Source organism: Camarhynchus parvulus, chromosome 13 (genome assembly GCF_901933205.1).
Source record: "Camarhynchus parvulus chromosome 13, STF_HiC, whole genome shotgun sequence".
Taxonomy (NCBI): domain Eukaryota; kingdom Metazoa; phylum Chordata; class Aves; order Passeriformes; family Thraupidae; genus Camarhynchus; species Camarhynchus parvulus.
In genome coordinates, this window is record NC_044583.1 from 14529024 (window position 1) to 14548047 (window position 19024).

Below are 19024 nucleotides of genomic sequence, written 5' to 3' on the forward strand. Positions count from 1 at the left end.
CCAGACAAACACACTTGGTCTGACCCCGCATGGAGCTCACAGTCTGTTTGCTCGAGGGGCAATTCAGTTATTCTGTGTTTATTTTTATCACTGAGGCCAGCCACACTTGCTGGGAGCAGATGCAGACAAAGCACAGCAAAACAAGACTAAAAACCACAGCCAACACAAGAAACTGCTCTTTTTATTTTAGTGCAGAAATAGATGCAATTTAGTGCTACTGGGAACATTCAGTTCTCCCCAGAAATGTGGGAATATACCCTGCTCCTAGGATTAACTTGCTACCCTAAGCAAAGGTATTCACATTTTCACTTGCAAAAAATCTCTGGAATTCAAGATATAAATCTCAAAGTACTAAAACAAACACTTCAAAGCCTGTTCTTCGTAGTTGACAACACTGCCTACTCAGAGCAGCTTTTCAAGTGTCATAGTATATGTGAGGTATGTTGAAATGAGTTCTTTAGACTGCAACCTACAATTAAAAGCACATGAGGAGTGAAAAGGCACCTAAATGACAATTCTAGACAGAAATCTTCCCACTGTTCTCCAGGTACAGCTAAACCCAAGTGGTTTTTTTTCCACCTTCCCAAATCCATAAGGTTGTAATCCTTTGGGCAAATTGATTATTTTTATTTATTTTCATCATATGGACCAGCAGTAAGCACTTTCTGAAAGTATCAGCAACACAAACAGGATAATCCATCAGTTACAGGAGAGAGAAAAAAATAACAGCCCTTGCAAGATACTAGAGATGGCTTTTTGTCTTAGCAAAATCATGTTCCATCCTCAAATTTTGGCTGGAAACATTGCCTATTTCTAAGCTGCTGGAAGGAAAGCAGTGAAGACATCAAGTTTCTTCTATATTTGTTAGGAAACAGGTTATAAAATCATCCAGGATACCAAATGCAGGCAAGATGACCTTACACAACTTAGCCAAGAGACACGAACAAAGCTGCACTTACAGTTGCTTCTTGAACACCAGAACGTGCTTGGAGATGACCCAAATTTCCTCAAGCTGCATTTCTTGCTGTTGTCTGATTCAGTCATCTGCACAGAGGTCTGCACTTGCCTGAATTCTCTAAGTAACTCTCAATTATAACTGAGTTTTAGGCCCACCAGTTTGGAGAAGCAATGTTTTAAGATCTCCTAAATTTTTTAAACAGTATTTTTAGCTGATGGCTGAATGAGGAAAGTGAAAGCAATGATTCTCCTATTACCAGTACAAACACAAGGATCTTTTGGCACAGACACCAATCAGAAGATGCCTCAAACAGCTGCAGTGCCATACAAGATGCTGAAAAAAGCAAGTGCCTGCACTCAATTTTGATCAATTAAAACTGTATTAATCTCCAGCTTTTACATTTGAGGATTGTTCACTTTACTGTAGCAGTGTAAGAAAACAAGAAGGCTGAAATCATTATTTACTAGTTAATGAAATGACTGAAACTACATTACTTTGGAAAATTAGGATTTAAGAATAAAGCTTAGATCAGATTCATTCTGCAGAGTCATTCCCAGCCTCATTTAATCCAACTGCTGGCCTGTTAACAGGTACCCATGGACAGTCAGGACTAAATTGCTCCAAAGCTGATCATTTTTCACATGTGATCGTTTCTTTGTTACTGAAGTACAAAAAGGTCTTCCATCACTAAAAATATGCTTTATAATTGACTGACATAAGGTACAGTGGTTATCTGACCTAACTGACTCATATTGCTGACATTTACTTTGGGTGATTAATCTGCACTGTCAACATCAAACACACTCTCAGAGGTTTCTAATGTCTACAGACAACCTTAAAATTAAGTGTATTTTAAGCTTGTCCAGAAGAAACAATTCAGTCTCTTGCTCCCACCCTTCTCATTTTAAGCTCTGTGAGGCTCAACACACCTGGGATACAATCATAATAAAACTGCAAAACATGAAATAAGACCATTATGTGAACTCCAGTTTTAGCATTAACAGTGTGTTTAATCTTATCATTTCTATTCTGCATCAGTTATTTTTCCCAAGCTGCTTTTTGCTGGAAATGGGTAAAAGAAATGTGATTCTTCTAAGCAAGACATTAGTGCTACTACATATGAAATAAAACCAGCATCTACCTTCCTTGTCAGGAGCAACAGGACTGTGGTAAATTAATTTAGTTCACTGCATTCTTTCAAACTGCATTCTTTTGTCTGAGTAATTTTCCTTAGCATGAGTAGCTGAAGCTGCTGGAGTCTTCAGCCTCAAGCTGCAAGCTCCACCTAGGAAAGCTGAACTTATCTTGAACTCCTGCTCAGTTACATGAAGGGAGGCCCTGGGAGCAGTGTGAGCTCTGGGTCACAGCAGAAGCTGCAACCCAGCCAAATAAAAGCAGCCAACACCCACCTGGAGACAGAGAAAGAATCCAACAGGGAGCAAGAAGATCCCAGACCAAAACTCACCACTGGACCAAGGGGTGTGTGCAAAGCACACCAAGAGTGGATGCAGCATGGGTGCATTGACTGTGAGGGTACAAAGGCTGAGATATTTTTGTGTTCTGGGTCCCTGGCTGCTGGCACCCAGCTCAAGCTGTTCCTACTGCTGTGCCACTCTATTATTAAACTAATTTTTGTTGGAATTGGAAACTGCTGCAGGAAACCACTTTCACAACTTCTTGTCTCCCAACACCCAAGTGCTGGCACCAGGCGAGTTCACCAGGTACCTCTGGAGCAGGAGGCATTGAAGGGTGAGTGTTGAAACTCCCCAGGCAGATTTGGAGAAGGTCCTGCAGTGGGTTTGAGCCCCTCTCAGTATTGGGGTGTGTTTGAGTCTCCCCTCTAGTGCAGCTCACTCACAGCTGCACAGCCTCATCGAAGAGTAATGTGCACACAGAAAGGGGATTCAATTCCACATGTAAGAATAGAGTTCAAGTCCCTCATAGCAATGGGAAATCTAATTCTTCAGATACAAACTGCTGGCCAAATCTGACACCAAGACTGGACCCAGCTGCACCTACACTCCTCTCTGAACCTCCTGACTCCACAGGAGGGTCTCCCTGACAATCTTTTTTGCTGCTTTTTCTTTATTCTTTCTGGTAACAGGGAACAAAGTCAGCGTAGAAAAGGGGATGCCCTTGGCCAAGGTACTGCAAAATTGAGAAAAGATTTATGGTACAGCTCAATTATCTAAAGAGCACACAGTGGCCTTGTGCCAGGAGGAATGGCCATATATTACTAGGACAGCTGGTGGGGGCCCCAGGAAATTTGGCCACTACATGGAACTCTCAATCAATTAAGACTCACTTATTTACGACTCCGCTTAGAGGATAAAAGCCCTGGACAAATGCATTGGTGCTTGAGGGAAAGAAAATTGGATACACCAGGCTCATGTCAAACAGGGGTGAGTAACCAGCCAGCTAATGAATGATGGCACTATGAAGAACTGATACTCTGAAGAGATGGAGTGGGACAGCTCACTCACCACTCTTAGTGCTGTTAACCCAGATGAGCACAGCTGCATGGCCAAGTACATAATCAGTGCACAATTCAGTGTGGTATAAAGTTAACAGGACTAAGGAGCAGCTAATTCACAGAGACTGTTAGGGGCTGGGTAACCCAGCCCCTAAAGCTCTGTAAAACCCAAAGAAGGAGCTCTCATTTTTTGTTGTGAATCCAATACAGCTCATGATCCAACCACTGCCTCACTGCCCAGCACAATGAGCTCAGCCACCAGCCCTCCACAGGTAAGGGAGGAGCTGATCCCACAATTTCTGAAATCAGCACTAGCTCTTAGCTGCATCCAAGCATAATTGTAGATACAATCTATGGTAGCCACAACCACAAGAGAAGGGGAAGGGTGTATCTTACACATTGAAATAAAAAAAAAAAAAGTTGAGAAAATGCAACTGATTTTGAGAGAGAATTCAAATGATGGTGGTATGCAGCCAATTTCCCATATAGCCCCAGAGTAATAATAGCAGAGCTTTTGTCTCAACAATATGCACAACATCAGAATACACCACAGACCCAATCCCTGCATTAGGATTGAATCATGATGGAACTGCTCTCTACCCACCAGAGCTGAGTATGGGCCCAACAAAACAGTATCAAATGGCAGAGTGTCAATGTTGATGTGCGTGTTGCTGGAGAACAACAGGGATTTATTCGTGAAAGTAAAACCATCAAAGCTCAAGACATTTGTTTTGACACTGAACAAAGTGTCCATCACTTGAAATGCATTCCAAAGAAAGCCCTGAAACTGTACTTGCCTATGATGGAAAAGGATGTGTTTCTGTAAGAACTCTTTGTAATCTTATGTTTATAAATAATATCACTATAGGGACAATAATCATTCAATTACTTCTAAATGTAGAAACACTGTAGGATGCAATTTTAATTATTCAGCTCCTATTATGTCCAATCAATGGTTACAGTCCAATTATACTTAAGCTAAAATTTACTACCTATCCCCATCAGAATGAATCCTGCACTGGTGAGGAAGCCACTAAAACCTGATGATCCGTATCAACTGCTGGAACGTGGCCAAAATGATGGACAAAAAATTCTAGTCACCATTCAGTGCAGAAGAGATGCATCATGTCTTGGAAAAAGTGAAGAAGAAGGCACAACACTGATGGTGGAAAACTCTTTGGGTTGTCACCAACAGCAATGTAATCTATATTAAGATGCTCCATCCTTGTTCACTCTGCTTATATTGTGCCTGTTGCTTGCAATAACGCTGTATGTGAGATTAAGGGTTGTCTTTAAAGACTGTGAGTTCCTTCTGACACATGAGGTGGAATGCTTAATAAAAAAAGCAGGACTGTTGTGTTCTTTTAACTGTATTCTTTTGTCTGAGTGGCTTTGGTTAGCAAAAGTAGCTGAAGCTGCTGGAGTTTTAGGCCACAAGCTCCAAACTCTCACCAGCTCCAAGCTCCCACCTAGAAAAGTCAAACTTGTCTTGAACTTCTGCTCAGTTACATGAAGGGAGGCCGTGAGAGCAATGTGAACTGGAAGATAAGGAGGCCATAACTCAGCAGGAGCTGCAACCCAGCCAGATAAAAGTAGCCAACACCCAAATGGAGGCAGAGAAAGAATCCAATATGGAAAAAGAAGATCCCAGACCAAAACCCACCACTGGGTCAAGGGGTGTTTGCAAAGCACATGAAGAGTGGATGCAGGGTGCCTTGACTGGAAGGGTACAAAGGCCCAAGGATTTGTGTGCTCTGGGCCCCTGGCTGGAGGCACCCAGCTCAAGCTGTTCCTATTACTGTGCCACTCACTTACTAAACTTATTTCTCCTGAAATTGGAGACTTCTGCAGGAAACCTAAGGCAAAGAGATTTCATTAAATTGGATTTTCGTTTTTTAAAGCTGACTTCTCTTCTTTCCATAAACAGATGGTATGTTACTTCCACCCAAATTGCCAGGTTAGCATGCTACATACAAATGTAGCATCTTCTGGGGTTCTCCAAGTATTCACAAATATTACCTAAACCATCTTTACACATTAAGGTAATTCTCAGCTCAGCAGGTAAGGAAACAAAACATTTAAAAATTAAATAACTTGTCAAGGTCACATAAACCTGGAAGTCTGAAGTCAGAGCTTAACTATAAAATTCAAATGATCTTATTCCCAGGCTTGCAGATGAAGTGCAAGCTATTTCTGGGGTGGAAAAAAAGCACTGAAAGCTGAAGTCTTTCAACAGCTCAGAATTTCCAGGACACTGCAGAGTCACAAGTGCCAGATGATTCTGGTCTTGTTCTATAATTTGCACTAACCAAACTGGCCTCAATATAAGACCTCTTCATTGGTCTTAAATAGCATCCCAACTGGTAGTGCATGCAAGCAAGTCCCTGGAAGTTTTCAGCTCTGAGCAGAATTACTAACAAAAAACACTGAAAAACAGTTTGCACATGTGACTACTGTATGTCTTGTAATGATCAGGCTGCTGAATAGAAACATAAGTTGGAACTGGATAGCTTTGGCAATAAGAGGCATGGCTCTGCCAACAGATATGTTTGTCACATTTTACTATTTTCACTATGAAAACTAATGGGATTCAAAACTTCTTTTGTAGGGCTAATTCAAGTGTCACTCCCCACATATGATTCCCTGACTGTACAAAGGCTTCAGCTGAGAGCCCCTTGCACTGTGCTTCCTTCCAATCCAAACCAGCCCAGGGAATGGGTAAGCTCACTCAGAGGTGTCAGCAGCTACATTTGCCTTGCAAAATACCTTGGGAATACTGCTGGACTATTTGAATCCATAACATCTTTTAATTAAATATATTTTTTGTGCTAGTTGATGCAAGATTTAATTAAAGTCTTCATTAACTCGCTCCAGGAGCACCAAATAGAGAAAGCTTAGTAGGAGCACACAGAACAGTCCAAGCAGTATTTACTAAATATGTTACAATAAAGCCTATTAAGTCTCAAACCTCACAAAGCAACAGAAGTCAGAATTCCTATTACACAGAAATACAAACAAGGTATTAGAAGCAAACACAGTACTATCCTTAATGTATCAACCAAATGCATAACATCTCCCTTTCTTCTAAAAAATTTAAAGACCTGGAGTGGCATAAACACCTCCAGCTGTAAATGTTCTGCACCAAAGCCCTGTGTCTGATGGGCATTTGTTACCAGATTTATTACTTCAACACTTAAATAATGTTTAGGTTGCTTTCTCTAATTTGTAAGCCTTTAACCCTCTAAGAAACACCCACAAACTGCATCTATAACAACTCAGGACTCCCCTGAGGATGACAAATAAACCCTTTTTTCCTTCCTACCAAGAGGCTACAACTCCTCTCTTGTACACTCATCCCTTCCAGGAAATCACTAACTGCAGCTCTGACAGCCACAACAGCGACATGTCAAATCATCACAAAACCTTCATTAACACTCCCCTGAACTGCAACATATCAAGAAAAACATTCTAGCAAATGCTCTGGAACAACAATTTTGATGTGGAAATAACAAAACTATCATTTCCATTAAATCAATTGAAAGCATATTTTTAAATGCTTCCCATCAGCAGGCAGCAAAATAAGTCAGGCTCAAATCCATATTTTCAAAACTTCCCATGCGAAGCCTTTAATGTGATGGCAGTGTCTTTGGTTCCAATTAAACATTGTGTCAATAGGAAAGTTTACACTGGCTTTCAACACATTTAGCTGGGGCCAGAGAAAGATGGTTGATTCTGTCTTGTTTGACTCAGAGTTCTCCAGACTCCTGCTCTGTGTTTTAGACCCTAAACACCTGCATCTACTGTAAATTCAAATTTGTGTAATACATTTTAAGAATAAATTCCACTACTACTTTGCTTTTACTGGATTCCAGATCTCTATTTGCTCTCTCTCCTGAGGTGCCAGGAAACTAAAAGTAACATCCTGTCTGCTGTGTAAAACACCCCAGTGCTGAAAGCATTTTAGCTGAGCCACTGAGTAACTTAGATTACTGCATCAGAGGCCACATTTAGTCTTGTGGTAAGTGCTTTCTCTTCTTAGATTGGTGGGCATTACACTCCCCAGACAAGCAGCTCAACATTCCTGGTGTTTTTTCAATGACTTCAAAGAACTACTTGACTGCATATTTAATTCTGTAAACTTTTCAAAAGACAAAGAACAGCAAGATAAGTTTAGGCGTCTCATACAGAAAAAAGGCCTCCACAAAATCATTTATAGAAAATGGTAACAAAATAACTGTTATTTTTCAAATGTCCAGACCAAGGTAAAAAAATTAATCCATTTATCCTTACCTGGAAATTTGGTGCCCAGCATAAAGCAGCAGTGCAGTCAAAAAGTACAGGTAAAGCTGAACCAGGTGTTGCCTTGGTAAAGTTAGGAGCACAACACTTAAGATGTAACCTGTAACAAAAAGCAGAAGCTGATATTTAAAAAAATGCTATCTAACACCGAATTAAAATAACACTTAGCATGTTCACAATTTAAGATGGGGACACAGAGGCTTTACTCCATATTAGTCATATTAAAGCCCACTCCAGCTATCAGGGTTGCATAAACCAAGGACAAGACCTGCCACAGTCTGGGATTTGTAGCTTTTTATCCCAGCAGTTCCTGCACTTCTCATTAGCATTTAGTGAGGCTGTTGAAAATGACCCAATCCAGCTTTACTCTTAAAGACCACAGCCTGGCTGCTCAGCAACCTCTCCAACAAGCAGAACCCTGACCCTTATTTTCACAAGGATCTTTATTTTCATAAGGATTTCACTCAGAGACCTACAAAAAGCAGCACTTTGAAGTCCACTCCATAAGTGGGTGGTGCATGTCCAAACTCCTCCTTTCCAGACAAGCTGCAGGTCAAAAACCCAGCTCATGGTGCCCTCACAAATATTTATTTCCAAGCTCTCTCTCCATCACTGCAGTGCACTTGTGCCCCTTCTGAAGGTCAGCTCAAGTGCCTGGCACTGAAATCCATTTAGGAAAACAACCCAGCAACAGCCAACAACTCCCCTGAAGCTAAGAAAAAAAATGCTAGAGAAGAACAGATCCTGACCCTCACAGCCACACCAGTCATGTCACATTTAAAGTTTCATACATTTATTCAGCAACATCAGGCACGGTCTTTTTAGCTAATTTATATTTCGAGCTTTTGAAATATATTTAATAATGCAACTCTAGATTAAGCAGTCATAAGCAGTGGCACAACCAGATACTATAAAACAGCTGGGGAACACAGCATGTTCCACTATTTGAAAAAGATATTTCAGAGTCAGTATTTATGAAGAAGTATTTCAAGGCTGCTTAGAATCTGCCACGTTCAATAAGCCACCTCTGTAAAATTCTACCAACAGTGTGTCTTCAAAATCTTGCAAGATGCTCGCAGAAAAGACAACAGACACACAGGATGGCAAGCAGAGAGAGATCAATTCAGATAAGACAGATTACAGGATCAATTATAGACAAGTCTATTTACTTACCTTTCTAAAATACCAGTATATCATTTATGTATTTAACATTAAAGATAGTTTTTCAATCACCTTCATGAAGTGGATGTGACAAGGTGCACATTTGTCTCGGGATGTCTTTTTTAAAAAGCTGAAATAATTGGTAGTATCTTTTATTAAAAATCAAGTGTCATACAAGTCACTAATTCTGTACAATATCACTTTGACCAGAGGGCTGGAGCACCTCTCCTGTGAGGACAGGCTGGGCGAGCTGGGACTGTTCAGCCTGGAGAACAGAATCATTTTTATTTTGAGCTTTGTTAAAGGGGCCTGAAACACAGCACTCCATCAGTTTCCTTCTAGTAACTCTTTTATACAGAATAACTTGCTTCTTCTTACAGCACATCAGATGTTCCACACCATCAGTTTTCTTCACAAACACCTGTGTTTGCTGGAATTCCTGTTCACGACCTTCCTTCTACCAAACACGCAAATGACAAGAGCAGGAACTGCTCAGCAGTCTCCATGAAGACATTTCACTACCTTGCACCACACCACAGCCTCAGCAGCCAGCTGCAGAGCTCTCAAAGCATCTGCAGCCGTTCCTACATCTCACCTCTGCTACATTCACCCCTGGATTCCTTGGGGAGGGACAATTCTCCCTGAGGAACAACCCACAACCATCTCTCATTCCAGCACAAGTCAAATCTCTCTAAACCTTTCCTTCTCACTGTAGCCTGTGACTCACCTTCAGGCAGAGAATTAAATGGAGTTTATTATGCAGCCTTTTATTCCTCTATCACTCTATAAATAGTTTTAGAATACCTGTTTACTGTATCTGTATTTAAGCTCTATCATCTTTACCTTATTCTATCACAAGAAAAGTCTGCTCCTTGGCCATGTGATGATGTACCTGAGCAAGGGCAGGATCATTTCTGTAAAAGTAACACGTTTTAGAGGGCAGTAACAAAGATGTGATACAATGATGCAAGGACTTTAGATATCACTGAAGTTCATTCTTCTCTACATGATCACAAATGTAATCAAAATACTTAGTATCCTTCAGGATACAATGAAGGAGTGCAAAAAAAAAAAAATAAAAGGCTAAATTAAAAGATGAAGCAAGTGCTGTCACAGTGCCTCCTAACCAGCAGGCTTCCACACTGCACAGATGCTCAGATCTGTGCAGGGAAGCAGCACGAGACAGCCAAGGTTACTGCAGAAGCTTCTGCAATGAACTCCACTGCTCAGGAGCTTGGGCTGGAATGTAAATGTTCACTTTGAAGCAGCCATTTGGTTTAACTGTTAGACTTTGAAGAGGGGGGAGAGTAAGAGACATTTAAAGTAGTTCCCATTCAATCTTATTTACAATTTCCTCTTGTGACTTGGTAAGAGGGAGATTTCAGCACACTTCATACTGCAATATTTGCATTTTTGCTGCAGAGGCCCTATTCCCAAAGTGGTACCAACCTCATTTTTATCAACAAAGCTTCTGCCAAAAAAAAAAAGAGCCAAATAATTCTTTACCAACCCATCCAACTGCAGAAGGAAGAAAAGCTCAAATTCAGACATACTTTCAATAATATTCTATTGCCTTTGTTCTCATACAGACAAATGAAGTAATTAGTGTATGATGTAAATAAGATTCCACTTCAAGAAAAAAGAAAAGGACCAGGAAATGAAATTTCTCACAGTAGCTTTCTCATCTAAATCATTACACTCTGTTTTCATTTGCACCTCCTCTGCCAGAAGAAAACACGATGCTGAGAACATATATCCCTTTGGAGAGAGTCCCCACACACAAGGACTTACAGTTTGAGAAACAGTCATCTTACTGGGTAACCTCTGAGCAGGGGTTAACAATAAGTAACACTCACTTCCATCCAAATGCAGCTTTTGAGCTCTGTGTCAGCAGTGAGCACTCCCCTCCTTTGATTTGGGCTGTGCTATTTTTGCTCTTGGGACTTGGTGCATTGTCCCTTTTGACTCACCATGAACTTTTCTGTATGAAGCAAGCAGCAGGCTCAGGGAAACCCAACTCCTACCCCAGTAAAGGAATGGTTCTAACACACATTAAAAACAATAAACAAACAAAAAGGATAAAGAAAAGACAGAATAATCTTTCCTGAATACAGTCAGAGTGCCCCAGTGCCACAACACCAAGGAGACTTGCACCTTTATGCCTCCAGCTGTAAGGAGCATTAGAGCAGACATATTCTGCCAACCTTAAAAACACACAAATCCCCCACTCAGCTCCTATTCAGGACCACAAGGAAGCAGAGAATTCTACTGCCTCTCATGCAAGATGGTACAGATTTAGGCTCCACTGGAGAAAATAAACTGTGAAAATCATCCTAAGTAGAAAAGCAAAGTTAAACACGGCTAGACAAGAACATCGGTGCATTAACCAGTTCATGACCTCATTTACAACCTGTTGATTCAGCTCAGTGAAAACCTCTGGCTGTGCAGTGCCCATTGGTCAGTGAGCAGCAGCTCACAGACTGCCTTTCAGCAACCTCTCTCCATTTATGCACCACCAAGGTGTTCCCAGCTTCTCTCACCAGAATTACCTCTGCCGACTCAGGTGTCTGAGGTTTATTGACTGCACACAATGGAGGCTTCTGGAACATGATCAAAGTCACAACTCATCCTCTTTATGAAGCACTTTAGTGCTCATTTGCATGATTACAGATCCCTTGTGTCCATTTCATATTATCACTCACAGTTGCCTGCACATTTAGTCTAAAAGTGAGAACTTTGCACATCAAAGAGTTCATACCATTTCTTAATAAGGCCACACCAACTCTTGGAGTGCCAGAAAGTAGGAGCACAATTGCTTGGATTCTACCAGGAAATTAATTCAGGGGGCCCTACTTTTCTGTTTTCCCATATCCTGTGAGGGTAAAGGGTCCAGGATTTGCAAAGCAGCAAGTCCTGAGCCACAGGCTCCATCCCAACAGGCAGCTCTCCTGCCTCAAAGAGGGATCAGTGCACTCTGAGTTAGTCACTGCACTTCAGCCTAATCCTTGACTGTCCTCATTTCAGTTTGTTCAGACAAATATCTGGCCACTACATGCAAGTGCCAACAGAACAGGACATACCTCTGAAAGCCTGCTTTTGAGATGGTAGAAGTACTACAGAAACAACTGGCAAATTTATTTTTAATTCTCAGGATAACCAATCACCAGACTGGTTACACTGCAATTTACACAGAGATTTCATAAATTGTCAATGTCTAAATCATCCATCTCAAGGCAAGATTTTTAAAAGATATATTTTTATATATCTGTCCTCCAGAAAATGCCAGAAAATTAGTTCAAAACTGAGAAAGCACGCATCTAAACATACTTGCACACATGGAAATTGGTATTTACTCAGTCATGGCTCAGAAAAACTATAAACAGAGATCAGAAATCCTGTTATCAACATCTGCACATCTCGGTGAAAATAATGCCAACAAAACAATTTATTCATTACTGGGGTACTGCCATCAACAGCTGTTTCTTCAATTTTTAAATGCATAACAGATTGGGAACTTTAAATATAAATAATCCAAGAAATTGAGTTCTTTATAGAGATTTGCAGTATTGTCTGAACAAATAAAATGGACTTTTGATTCTAGTTCTGCCATATGATTCAGAGGGTCTTTATAAATCACTAAGATAAGCTGCAATGCTGTCATGAGACTGGCATTCAGAATCAAAAATTTTAAGCACCTCCTTTCAAAAAGGCTGCTAGGGGCTCCTTTTCAAAAAAAAAAAAAAAAAAGTAGCAATGTGGGTTTCCAAAAAAGAGAAATCAGCTTTATACAGAAAAGCTACCTGAAAGTATCCATATGCTGAGAAAGCTGCTTAGAAAAGCCTACAACACTTAGGGAGCAGTAAAGGAATCTTCAGTCCTGAGTCAGAAAATAAAAAAGGTTGTGCTGGATTTTGAGCATGGCACACTCTCTACCTCCTCCTGTGTCCTACCAACTGCAGCACACACTGCATTTTATCCAAGAAGAGAATGAGAAGACGTAACAAGTGATTATTTTAAGAAATAAAGACCAAGTCCATGTCATCAAATTGCACTTGATTAAAAATAGCTACAGTTTAAAATTAAAGAGTAACACTCAGAAAATAGTTCCACTAGCCATTTATCTAAGTGCTGCTGGCAGGAGAAAGACAGAAGACATGAGGCAGCAAAGCCAGAGATGCGGATTCTAAGCAGGACCTCATCTTTGTATGTATTAACTGTATTTACACATTTAAGTCATGCATGCTCTCTTACAATTTTAGGAAATTTGTCTCTGTAATGAACCAACTCATTTCTTCTCACACTGAAGCTTCACTTGGCACTTCTTACAGTGTTTGTACCAGAGTAGGGTATCTTTCCCCTTAAAAGGCAACATAAAAAAAGAAATCTAAATAAAAGATCTTCTACGTAAAGCACAAGAGCCTAAAGAGAAGTGGGCAGACCAAAGGGTGCAATCAGCACACAAGGGCAGGAAGTCCAGCAGGTTTCTCCTCCCTCAAGCCCCCCTCATAAAAGCAGCATCCATAACAAGTAGCTTGCACCTAGCAAGTGATGTGACCAAGAGATTAAAGTATTAATCATGCAGTTCAAGAAACTGTCATTACAAACAGGCTTGTGAAAGATGACACATCTCCCACCTATTCCAAATATTTAAATACCTCTTTTTTCCCTGAGAATTTATTTTTATTTTTGTAATGACAAAGAATACAGTTTAAGATAGAAAACTGCTCTATTTTTACTCTTGAGTAAGAAAACTCTGTATTTTGTGCAATTCTGTGCCTCACCCATGACAGTGACTTAAATTCCAAGCCTGACTCTGATTATAGGTTAAGCTCATGACTCTTTCCATCTAGCTCAGAGTATTTGCCACTTGGCACAAACAGCATTGCTTTGCCCTTCTTCACAGGAGGAAATTACGTGTTTTCAACTTTTTTCCACCTTCTCCACCAAAAGAGCACAAAAAGAAGTGTCTGTTTTCTCACAGTTGCTCTACAGTGCAGAAGAAAATGGAGAAGTCTGGCAGAAGTGCTAATCTGCCCTACACAGAGGTTTCACCAATTCTAACCAGAAATTTATCTCTGCTGTTTGCACTGCTCTGTGCATATTTAGTTAAATTTCATGCAGGTGAACTTGTGGTTAAGTGGTTATCAGGACTGAGTATTTTCCTTTGCTCAAGCAGATAAGGGCTGTTTTATGGAAAGATATGAAAAGTTGTTCAAAAGAACAAAGTACATTTTAGAAGCTTTTATTATACTCACAGTACTGCTAACTGGAATGGGAATCACACAGGAACACACATCATTTCACTTGTTACATTTAAATAGAAAAGACACTCCTGGTAACCCCCAGTTCTGAACAAATTTCCGATTCTGTCTCCTTAGTTCCAGGAAAAGGTCCAGTATATAAAGATTGGTAGAGTTTATTAATTTTTAGGGCTCTCTAATCAAATTGTTCCTTGAGCATCTGCCCGAGATAGATGCACCCAATTTCCTCAGCTGCTGGAAGCACTTATATAGCACCATATATAGCACTACAAGATACTGGCTTGTAGAAGAAATTCTGTGATTGTTTGATATTGCAAAGCTGCCACTGCATTTGCTGATAGTGTTTCCTAACTGCAAATATGAACAGAGGATTTTTCTTTTTCCTAAATAAAGCAGATTAGTATGTTGAAACACATCCACGGTGAATTGTTGTTTAAATTATATGCTGGCAGTTAATTTCCTCAAATGCATCTTCAAAGAAGCTCAATTCTCCAAACTGGTGGAAAAGTACTTTGTTTTCCCTACAAATCCAATTTATATATTTTGATACATCATCTTAATTAATGTTATACTCTAAAGCAGTGCAACTAAATCTATATAAAATGTCATGGAGGCATGTAAATTGATTTAGCCCAGCTTTACCCTGACACAGCTTAAATCCCCAACAACCAAGGAAATGAAACACAGCAACTTTATGTGAAAAGTTTTGTCACTAAAAATTGTCTGAAAATCTTTTAAAACAAGCACCTTGCTTGACAATTTAGAAGCTCTTCTTGCTCAGCAACCACCAGCCAGAGAAATAGAAGTGCATACATTCAATGTCATAAAAGCAAGAAGTAAAAGAACTGCTGAGTGATTGTTCACCAGGACAAAAGTACCCCTTGTACAAGGAGCAAAAAGTCAGATTTCACTTGTTTAGTACAAAAATAGCAACCAGATGGGAAATTTGGTAACAATACCCACCCCTCTGTAGTGTTTTTTATTGGTGTATCTCAACATACTTTAACAAGATAATTAAATGCCTGTTAAGAGGGGCTTTGTCATAGCTGGAAATTACCCACTGCCATCTTGAAAACCTACTGCAAAGCTTTTAATTCTGCATTAGAACCTGATCTGATAAAGTGATCCCTAGAAGCTTTGTGTGTGCACACAAATGCAGGAGAAAGCCAGCTGTAGGAACAGGCCATCACAGTCCTGTGTCACATTCACCAGCTCCAAAGAGAGCTGTCCTCTCCCACAGACAGAGGAAAAGGGAACTGTGACACCAATGTTTTGTACTGCAAGTACATTGTCATCCCAGCACGAGGACAGTGGAGCCATGACAAAGAAAGCTGCACACACTTTTAGTGCAGTAAATGATTTCCAGACAACAGGCATTACAAAAAAAGGGAAGCCTCATGCCAACACTTACACAGTCGGGATTAAAGTCAGGACATGCTCCTTCAAAAGCCCACAGTTTCTTAACTGCTTAAGTAAAGTGTGTTTCCTTTAGCTGACTGCAGTGCATCTTTATCTTCCAAAACCATCTACAAGAAGAAACACTCCAGAGTGGTTAAATTATATGCCAGCCTTTTCTCTCCAAGCCAGGCAGATGCTTGCCAGAGATCAACCTCAACTGCCCAAATCCAATCCCTAATTCACCCCATGTGCAGATGAATCACACTCTCACCTGGAGAGCAGGTCTCAGAACAGCAATCCTTTCATATCCCAAAAACAGACATCTGGCATTCCAGAGCTGGACTTGCAGGCCAAGGTTCACACCTCAACTGCCTGAGCTGAGTTAGTAATTTTGTCCATTTATCTGTAACACAAGGGCTGGTTACCTGCTCAAATCCAGTCGCAGCACAGAGATGGTTCATAAGGGTGTAAGCTGAAGAGCCAAAATGGTACATCAGAGAAAACTAAATTTCTAGCGCTGTGGTCAGTCCAAATCAGGCCACCTTTTCTCTAGCCTCTTGTTAAATGTTTTTATACTTCTTGTCTGCACAGCATTTCACAGCACCTTCCTCATCAGTCAGACCCCAGCCAAAGTCCCTCTGCTCTTCTTTCAGGACATCAATTGTGTTTCCAAACACCAGGTTTACTTGTAAAGGCTAAATAACAACAATCAGTAAAAACTCTGGGCAGGATTTCTTTGCTGCTAACATAAACTGTCCCTTAGGCAGAACTGTAATGAATGCATTGTCATGTTATTCTCTGCAACCAATATATTAACATGCTGTTACTAAATTCTTAAAATTCTTGTAGCAAGCCGAAAGGTATTTAGTAGAGTAGTATTTTCTCTTGAAGAGATCTATACTTACCCACATAATGCATATTAAGGGCCAAGTACTTGTACTGGAAGAGAGGGTTGTTGTGCAGGCTACTTCTTTGGATCTGCTGGAAGAATGAGCTGACATCCCATCTGTACAAGACATCCAACAGCATGATGCTGGGGACCCTTAGGGCCACGTTTAATACTGCCTCCAACTTCTCCTTTGCAGCCATTCTCTTCCCTTTCTGTGAATTGGCAGCAGACTGTAAATAGCACAAGAGAGAGAAGAGTAATCAGATCAATCCCACTGTACAAACAGCCATTAGGCTTTGTGATCCTCTGAATGGGGCTTCCTGTGTGGCCACAAACGGCTGAATGAATCAACTGAGTTAAACTCAAATCCAGACAGGACAGCTTCTATTTTGGCTATATAAAGGTCAATTTGCTAGCAGTTTTTTCCATGGTGACACTGTAAAATGGGGGGAGGGCAAGTTAATGACATGAAAATGGTCTAAGGGGGTGTGCACCGCTCTTATTTACACTCATTTAGCATCTGAGATCTCAGTGAAATTCCCCAGTGTGGTAGGTACTATATAAACATTTACATGAACAGCATCAGAATGCAATACTCTGTATGCTTTAGAAACCAAACACCAATAAAATTCAGACACTACATCCATCTAGCTTAGCACTATTTCTGTGTCTCTCAAATTAAATAATCACCAATTAAGGCAGGTCTGTAAATATTTTGGATTCACTTCCTCAATGCAAATTGCAATAAATAATTTTCAAATACTGAAAAGCTTTAAAAAAATCATTTGCAGCCTTCATTAACTTCTACAAATTTATCTATTTATATAATTTGAGGGTTGTGTGTTTTGAAGATTTGGGACCAATAATGCAACTAATTCTATTCATTTCTATGTAATTCACAAAGAATCATACAAACAAATGACCCTCACTCCTGAATACTAGAAGGTAATTTAAATTTGGAGTTTGCCATCAGGTAAGATGGATGATGCACAACAAAAAAGGGCATTTTTTTTAACAGCTGGTCCACAACAGCATCTCAAAAGTCACCAACAAAATAATTTTAAAGAGCAAAAGGATCAGTTTGACATCCTGTCAGCTAAGACTGACAGCTGCTCCTACATGAAGTGTGCTGGTTTTACCATTCACCACCTGCCCATCCCATGAACACGATTCACCCCAGGCTGCATTAGAGAAGTGCAGTTGAAGATGGAGATGATCCAGCAAGTTTTTATCCACAAGAAGCCACTCAAAGTAAAATCACCTGCAGCACAATCAGCCCCCCATGAGGTCAGACTTAAGAAAAGGCTCCCAATACTAATTATGAGGGGGACAATTGGAAAGAACTGCAGCCTGAGCAAAGACATGGAAAAACCTGCACTTGAACTACACTTTTAAATGAAGTTTTACAGGACTTTATTCATATTGTCCTTGTGTAAGTTATAAAAGCTTTTGCAGCTGTGCAACTTCTATACCTCAAGCCAGCACGGAAGTCCAGCATGAAGTGAAACCATGCAAATATACATTAAGAAAAAACACCAGCCCAAATAACAAAAACACACAAAATCCAACACCTCTCACACACAAGCCTTGTGTGAGGTTTTATTTGTGTTGCCATGGCCTAGATGACACTGCAAACTGTTCATGTCACACCTCTCAAGCCGTGATGACATAAAATTAATTCAGCTCAAGAAGTCAGGACACATCAAAACTGAGATGTGGCTCAATAAACCACAGGTTGCAGGGCTGTTGCTTGCCATTGTCTAGCCCACAGTCTGATTTTTCAAGTTATGTAAATGCTGGCACTTTTTACAGAGGTCTTGCAACAACTCTACAAACTCCAAGGGGAGCACATCCTTCCCCTCAAGCAGGAAGTGCCTTCCAACCACATCAGGCACCTCACACAAAACCAGCATTTCACAGAGCTGCCCAACACAAATTAAAAGGTCAGCCAGAAGATTACAAATATTTAGAATATTTACAAAACTACCACCCAAGCAGCTACTACAGAATCAGAGCATTCAACATTTTGTGTGAATAGAAGTGAGTTTAAAGGGATGGTATTGTACAAACAGAAGTTGGGAGTTACAAAGTTGTATACAAGGTGTTACAAAAAATTACAAGTTCAAATAATTCACATCAAAATATTTTAAATGTCCCAGAATTCTCAAAAATCTATGGGTTTGTTAAGTTCATAAATTTAATCAAAACTCAGAAATTAGGCTGCCTCCCCATTTGTTACTAGGTTCCTTTTCCAAGTAGATCAGGATGTAGGGAAGGGATGAGCAGGGACTGACAGGTTTTCATTCTGTCATAAAAATATCCATGTAAAGTGACAACAAGTGCCTGACATCAAATTACATTCTCAAAACTGTCAAACCTTTTTCAGTCGCCAACAACAACCAAACATGCATGACAAGAAGGTAACTTTCACTTGAGCTTTCACTTTCCTTAATTACTCCAAAAAAAGAATTACATGGACAACTTAATACTGAAAGTTAACTTGAGGATCAGCACATCCAAATTAAGCTGAAAAATTCTGCCTCCCAAACTCATGCACACACACTTGAGACACAGCAAACTAAAAA

The 19024-nt window shown here is 40.2% G+C and overlaps 1 protein-coding gene across 3 annotated transcripts in view; it reads right to left on the minus strand.

The window, feature by feature from the left end:
* Window positions 1-19024, minus strand: part of RNF145 (ring finger protein 145) — a 44663-nt gene that overhangs the window by 18686 nt on the left and 6953 nt on the right. For all 3 annotated transcript variants that reach the window (XM_030957303.1, XM_030957304.1, XM_030957305.1), the window contains exons 2-3: window positions 16456-16669; window positions 7722-7830 (exon numbers count right to left, since the gene is read on the minus strand). In XM_030957303.1, coding sequence (XP_030813163.1) covers window positions 7722-7830; window positions 16456-16639 — 293 coding nt within the window. In that variant the 5' untranslated portion in view covers window positions 16640-16669. The remainder of the gene's footprint in view (window positions 1-7721; window positions 7831-16455; window positions 16670-19024) is intronic.